The sequence below is a fragment of the Pangasianodon hypophthalmus genome, chromosome 10, assembly GCF_027358585.1.
Source record: "Pangasianodon hypophthalmus isolate fPanHyp1 chromosome 10, fPanHyp1.pri, whole genome shotgun sequence".
NCBI classification, from domain to species: domain Eukaryota; kingdom Metazoa; phylum Chordata; class Actinopteri; order Siluriformes; family Pangasiidae; genus Pangasianodon; species Pangasianodon hypophthalmus.
The window spans coordinates 13,229,860-13,237,227 of NC_069719.1; the positions used below are offsets into that span (position 1 = coordinate 13,229,860).

Below are 7,368 nucleotides of genomic sequence, written 5' to 3' on the forward strand. Positions count from 1 at the left end.
ATTTCTCATGGTCAACAGGAGACTATATATGCTATCTTTAAAATGAGTAGGCTCATTGTTTTGATCACCAAAATGTTGGAGATATGTGAACAGAATTTTAGGTCATCTAAGTAATCAGTAAATAGTGACCTGAATCTCACTTTTAATTTCAGTTGCTTTATTTTTTACATGCGTGAAGGGAGGAGGAGGCAAGAAGACGATGATCAGGTTGGTGATGTAACTGGGCGGACACTAGGACCTCCCCGCGCCTGGGAGTCGGCAGGGCACTGCATACAGAGTGAGTGCGCGCAGCTTCAGACCGCTATATTGACCCGCACACTCACATCCCGCACAGCGCGCGTGCTTTCTCTCCTCAGGACTGCACAGTTTGGATACTTTTTTTGCTATTGCATTGGGAAACTATTGTTGCTTTTTTAAAGCAGCGATAAATGAAGTGAAGTGGAGATACTTATTCTGCGGACATTCTGTGGATACTTCAAAGTTTTTTGGTGTTTTTTGATGGAAATTGTGCGGCAATGTAAGTAAATAGAAGATATACAAATCAAGGTCGTGTAGTTTGAACATCAGCAGACTTGCTGTCGTAAATGTTGTAGCTTAAGTGGTCTGACCCACGGCTGTGATGAGGCAGACCACGGCTGCGCTTGCAGAACTGTTTATTTTGCGGGACTGCGCCGGGATGCGGGACAGGAAGGATTATGAGAGCCGCTCCAGAGAGCGAGGGGACGCCGAGCTGGAGCGCCTCAGAGCCCGAGACAGAATGGAAGCCACACTGGCTGGCCTGGCAGAATTGGACTATCTGAGACAGAGACAGGAGCTGCTGGTCCACAACGCCCTGAATCATCAGGACAATATCAGCACAAGTGGGGAAGAAGATAATCAGCTGTGCTCCGCGCTAGAGGACAACTACCTAAACAACGAGGAGAAACTGCTGGAAGAGAACATTCTGCTGCTGAGAAAGCAGCTGGTATGTAGTACAAACCAAATGCATTTGCATATATAATGTTACAGTGTTTCTGTGTGTGCGTGTTCTGCGTGAGTGTGTGTGCGCGCGCGTGTCATTGTGCTTGCGTGTGTGGCTCTAGGTTAGGCTGTATCCTTAGTGGGTTTTCAGAGCAGATTTTTCTTTAATGATCATTATAATAAATAGTATAGGAATTAGTGGTAGACTTATGCATCTGAGTAGCAAAAGCTACAGACAGACGCGCTTTAGTAGCAACAAGGCACTCACTCGTTCATTGGCTGTAATAAAGCACCAAATTAGGGCAAAAATTTGTTCGCTTGTGGTGAAGCTGAATTTAACTATGAGTACAAAACCAAGACTTTCTCAGTCTCTGCGCAGGCTATGCACAACATATTACCATTATTTAGGCATATAAAGTGTTTGGTTTGCATAATTATGTTAATCTATAAGGACTAAAGTTGCTAAGTGTACCGGACGCTGCGTTGTCTTTATCCAGGCATGAAGGAAACCAAACTAATTTCCGCAAATGATCATTAAAATGACAGGAAAGCGATGTAAAGCTATGTAATGTTATTTAAATGGAACTTCCTGAATGCGGTGAGTGTACTGCTCCGTGCTTCGAGGGGGTCCCGCCGCTTCATTGAGGCTCGCCCCAGACTTACAATAGACCAAGCGGCCCAGATGAAGTTCTGCAGCCCAGCAGCCACTGACACCCTGCTGAGCTTAAAACAGGCCCAAGATCTGCTCCAGATTAAAGTTATCTCTCTGTTCACACACACGCCGTTTCCATGTAACAGAGTAAAGATAGAATCATGCTTTTTCAAAGGAAAAAATCCCAGTGAAAACAGTATGCAAGGATGAAGAACAGCAGTTATTTCTTGCTGTGAAGAATGTTGCACTTGTTTATAATGCAATATTTAAACAGAAAATAGGAAAGGTAGACACTGACATTTTCTCCTAAAACAATTAACCTATAGACAGAACATACACATTGTTTCTAATCCTTGTTAAGAGGCTATCACCACTGCCCAAGGTTAATTTTGTACCATTTCAAAATAACTCTTGCTCTACTCTGCAAATGGCGCTCTGTGTAAAAATGGTCTCCACAGCCCAGCATTCTGCGAGCTGCGAGCCCATAAATCACCACAAGCCTGCCTGTCAGGAGCACACGTTTTTACTGCCTCCCAGTCCCTAGCAGAGCCAGTCCCATTCTGTTGCTTCATATAGCACTGGAATCCGCTGCTCCTGTCAGCAAACAGCAGTTCAAATGTGCAGTAGATAAAAAAACCACTGATTATGAGCCATTTGAAGTAATGTATGTATGCTTTAATGGATCTTTCCCTTGGTCGGCTGTTTCACCACACTTTAAACTGGAATGCTGCACATGATCCGGGTGTTGTCAGACGCGGCCAATTCCACATAAGTGGCGTGTTTAAGCTGAATGCTTCTCCCCCACCAGGCCTGACTCTAATTTAGTCCATTACACTTGTCTGATCCATACCTCCAGGCAACCAGCACTCAGACAACTATGGGAAATAGACTTGAATTCCAAAGGGGACTGATTACCTGAAACAGCTGAGCCACAACTTACTTCATCACTGGTCTGAATACCAGAGCACTAAAAACAATGTCTGACTATCTCTCTGCGTTGACTGACTCCAGTGTTGATTTTCCCCCATGTAGCAGATGTGGTTTTGACCTCACTAAATTGTTTTTCTCCTGCAGAACTGCCTGCGGAGGCGAGATGCTGGTTTGATTAGTCAGCTCCAGGAGTTGGACAGGCAGATCAGTGACCTGCGACTGGACACAGAGACCCTACATGAGCATCTGGAGAGTGATAGCCGGCCCAGTTCAGGTTGGTTCTAGCCTGGGATTAGTGGAGGACTTGAGGCTTTCGACAGCTTTAAAGGCTTTGGAAATTATTTGTGTAGATAATAGGATATAAAAATGAAGTACATGATGTTACACCAAACACAATCTGATCCAATCACTGCACTGCAATTTCCTTGGTTCTTAGTTCCCATTTCTTATTCCCCCAAAAGGCTATAAACAGAGATCATAATCAGGTTATATAATTTGGTATAAAAGTGCTTTGTGAACACAATAATGCTAGTGGCAGCTTGTGTGCCTGCCAGGCCTAATCTCAGTTGGAGACTGCTTAGCCACACTGTTTAGGCACTAATTTGGTAATATGAACAATCTGCACCCTGTGCTTACTGCCTTCCCAGCTGAGTTGGTTTACATTCCAAATACGAGAGGTCATTTTAGTGCTGAAGCAGACTACACTTTTGTTTTGTGAAGTGTGTATAAAGCAGAAATTGATTGCACATGTGTAGGCTTCTTTCTGAATGTCACTATTGTTTAAAAGGTTTTGCTCCTAATAGCTGGGGAGATTGCTTGTGTCCTTAATTCGGTATTAGCTGATTTATATTACAAAGTAATACAACTTTTATGCAAGCTATCTTTGAGAGCAAATTTATATTACAGAACAGAGTGATTACAGAACAGAGTGATGCGTTTGTAAGTAATGAATATTGCATTCTGGTAATGGTTTCTTTTTCAATGTAATCAGTTTCTTAAAGTTCTGCTTTCTTTATCTCTCCTTCTCTGCTAGGTTTTTACGAGTTAAGTGATGGTACTTCGGGCTCCCTCTCTAATTCCTCCAACTCTGTCTTCAGTGAGTGTTTGTCCAGCTGTCGTTCCACATCTTGCCTGTGTGCCCCCATTGACACCTCGCTCTGTGCCTCTGAAGGAAGACCCAAGTCTTCAGGTGAGAGCTTTTAAATACTTTAGGGATTTATGTAGGGAGGATTTATGCAGATCCTCACAGCCCGCGTCATCTGGGTGATGGTGCTTAGCTGAAACAATGTGTTCTCTGACATTTTAAATATGTAGCACATTTTAATGAGTAGTCCTATTTGCGCCTTAAACTGTTATCAAGAAGAGGAAGCCTACATTCAAGCATCAGACACTTATCTCTGTTGCTTGCCTTGTTTTGTTATCATTAGCTGAAAGTCCTCTAAAACAATTAAGTCTGGTAGAATGCAAATAGAAGAGGACAGGGTAAGAAGACACCCAAACATAAGAGATAGAAACAGTTTCACAGCTCTGCAAATGCCACACCTCTGATAAACCGAAAAAGACAAAAGGCTCATTTGCATGTCAAAGCTAATCAACCATTGACCTAGCTCAACAATTCAATTAGGGTTGAGACTGCTCTCACAGAAACAATCAAAGAAACACAATATTTAGATGAATTTAGAAGCTAGGAATGGTTTTGGGGTGGAGTATTTGTGATCCTTTGTGTTCCTTTAGACTTTTTTTTTGTTCTCTAATGCTAACTGTCCCTGTTCCCTCTGCAGATGAGCTCAGTGTCTGTGCTGAGTGTGAAGAGCAGTGTGAGGACTCGTGTTCTGGTACAGTCCGTAGGTCACTGTCTGCTCCATACTCTCCTTCTCCAGATGGGAACTGTGACAGCGTGTCCAAGTTCCACTGTGACCTGATAGCCAAAAATGGAAGTGATGTATATCGCTACCCTAGCCCTCTTCATGCTGTGGCTGTTCAGAGCCCCATCTTTTTCCAATCTATGGTCAGCCATCTGAAGGAAGACTCTGGTCTGTCCAAGTCTGGAGAAACCCTTGACAATGGTCAAAAACCTGAACAAGCCCTTTTCTCCCAAGCTCAAGCTCCCCTCAACAAAAGACTGGACAGTTATATCTTTGGACTGCTTCAGAGGAGAGCACAGCCAATAAGGACGAATAAACCTCGAACAAGCATAAACACAGACCCCTCCAAGAGTGTCTTACGACAGGGCAGCCTCTGTGTTAGGCCTGCTGCTGCTGGACAGACCCAGCCAAGGACTCCTGAACTCTCACCCAACTGGCAAACTTGTTTGCAAGCAGCAACAGCTCCTTGCACTGACCCCAGCGCAGTGTCACCTCAAAGACAGTGGCCTGTTGAGTCCAAGGGAGAACACTTAGAGAATAACGGAGCCTCCTCTTCTCAGAATCAATCCTCAAATGGATTCATAATCAAAAATGATGTTAACACCAATAGCCTATTAAAGAAGAAAGGCCCTGGGGCCAATAAAGGCCAACCATTAACTGTTGTTGCTAAGGAGTGCCAGGACTTGGGTAGCCCTAACGCAGTGTCGTCCCCAAAACTTAACAAGCATTCTTATTACCCTGCTGTGGAGGACAGTAAATCAGCACAAATGGTGAAAGCAGGAACTCCTAAGAGAACTCCTAATGTTCAGACTTCAATGGCCTGCTCTGCTAAAGTGGAGCAGCCTCTGCCAGAGGTGCTCAGCCTCGGCTCCTCCTCTCAGAGTCAGGATGAGGGGGGTCAGATGGTCAGTGCTCAGTACATACCTGCCCAAGAGCAGAGTGTCAAACTTCGCAAAGGTGGTAGCAAAAACGTGAAAATTGTCAAGGTGAAGAACACTAGCAGCATGAAAAATAGGACCCAATCCAGCGAGTTTGTATCAGAAGCAGGCCGTGACAGGCATCGCACAGGATCCAGGCGATCCAGACCGGCGGAGGACATGGCTGTTTCATATAAAGCCTCCAAGAGGGCATCTTGTAAAGCCAAAAGGATCCCAGCATCAATCCCTGAGGGGCGAATCCTGGAAAAACACACCAGCTCCACAGGCAGGTCAACTACCCAAAGACACCATGGCCACCACAGGCATCATGAGGCTGTGCTGGCTAAACCCAAATACAAGCGCAATGACTACCATCGTAGGCTGCGGGGCATCCCAGAGGTGCCTTATGAGGAGGCTTTCAGGAGGGTTCACCGCAGGCACAAGAGGGAGATGCTGGGCCACATGTCAGGAATGTATCTCCCTTCCAACGCGCACGTCACCAGCCCTTATGCCTATGTGGGCAGTGACTCAGAGTACTCTGCTGAATGTGCTTCTCTCTTTCATTCCACCATCGTGGACACAAGTGAAGACGAGCGGAGTAACTACACCACCAACTGTTTTGGGGACAGTGAGTCAAGTGCTAGTGAGGCAGACTTTGTTGCAGAAAGCACAACTAGCACTGACTCTGAAGGCAGCAGTGGAGTCAACTGGCCTCAGTATAGTCAAGCATCCCGTGAAATGACTTCAGCGCAGGCCAAAGCCTTTGTCAAAATCAAAGCCTCCCACAATTTAAAGAAGAGAATCCTACGCTTCCGATCAGGCTCCCTAAAACTCATGACCACAGTGTGAGAGACTTAAGGGACTGGGGAGTTTGAATAGGGATGCAGCCAATCAAATTAGCTGCTCTCAGTACTCACCCAATAAAGTGCCTAAGCAGAATTCACTCACACTGCTTACAATCTGTACGAGTCATGTTGAAGAGATCTTTCACTACAAGTGGATTAATTGAGTGATATCCCCCACGCACTTTCAGCATCCTTATATCACACGTTAAAATCATTGAGAAGCATCTCAATCCCCCCATTGTGTCATTTTCTGTAGACATATTTATTATAAACTCAGATTTTCATGTGATGCATTTACATGGCAAGTGCATTTGTAAATGTGATCAATAGACATTGTTGATTTTTTAAATAAAATATTTAAAACTTAATATATTTGGTTAGTCATACATGAAATAAAATAGGAAGTATGATTGAGAAGAAAATGCATTGTTTCTAACAGAGAAGAAGTGAGATGGAGAGATAGACCAAGTCTATTTGCAAAATCGAACAATCTTTGGGCAAGTTCACCTGCTGACAACAGGGCTTTTGTTATATGCACAATAAATATGCATGAGTGTTGACATTGCTATTTACCTTGTGGTTTTTTCCTATTGTCTGTAAATTGCAATTTGTGTACATATTTTTCATTTTTGGTGTCCTATCTTTTTATGCTTTATTAAATGTTGCCTTTGATAACAGCTCTAAATCTCTTTGGAACTATTACTCATATGATTAAATTATTGTCATCAATATCAACTGAATGAGTCATCAATTGAATGTGTATGTTAGTGAGTGACAGGTTAAGTTTACCCTTAAATTTGTAGTGATATATAAATATTGAAGTTACAACATCTGAGTTTATTTTTTCAGTAGTGCTAAAATTACAGATTATTTTTTTTATGTTTATGAGATTGTTGTGGTCTTTATATCAGCTAAGCCAACAGAGTCAATAGACAAATACATGCCTCTTTTTAATTGTGGCTGTCTATAAAAAAAATCTAATTTACATAGGTTATAACTAATAATTTTCTAATTCCAAAATAATTGTTTTTGGAGACAGAAGTATTTAGTTATATAAGAACAATGTCTCTTTTTGTTTCCTCCGGTTGCAACTAGCACTTTTCCTTACATATGTACTACAGTATGTTACTACACTGGTGGAGGAGCCCTACATTGTGCTATATTGTTTTCCCTGATCTTCTCTACCGATTATTTTAACA

General features: G+C 43.0%; 1 protein-coding gene across 1 annotated transcript; it reads left to right on the forward strand.

Moving 5' to 3' along the window:
- Window positions 1-261: 261 nt before the first annotated feature.
- On the forward strand, window positions 262-6,846 carry dact1 (dishevelled-binding antagonist of beta-catenin 1). Its single transcript, XM_026934462.3, has 4 exons — window positions 262-964; window positions 2,687-2,816; window positions 3,576-3,731; window positions 4,324-6,846. Exons 1-4 carry the CDS (start codon window positions 620-622, stop codon window positions 6,171-6,173), a joined length of 2,481 nt encoding a protein of 826 aa, XP_026790263.2. The 5' UTR covers window positions 262-619; the 3' UTR covers window positions 6,174-6,846.
- Window positions 6,847-7,368: the final 522 nt, after the last annotated feature.

Coding starts and splice junctions, on each gene's coding strand:
- dact1 (XM_026934462.3), top strand. CDS start 620: ATGAGGCAGACCACGGCTGCGCTTGCAGAACTGTTTATTTTGCGGGAC. Junction 965..2,686: donor TGCTGCTGAGAAAGCAGCTG/GTATGTAGTACA, acceptor TTTCTCCTGCAG/AACTGCCTGCGGAGGCGAGA. Junction 3,732..4,323: donor AGGAAGACCCAAGTCTTCAG/GTGAGAGCTTTT, acceptor TTCCCTCTGCAG/ATGAGCTCAGTGTCTGTGCT.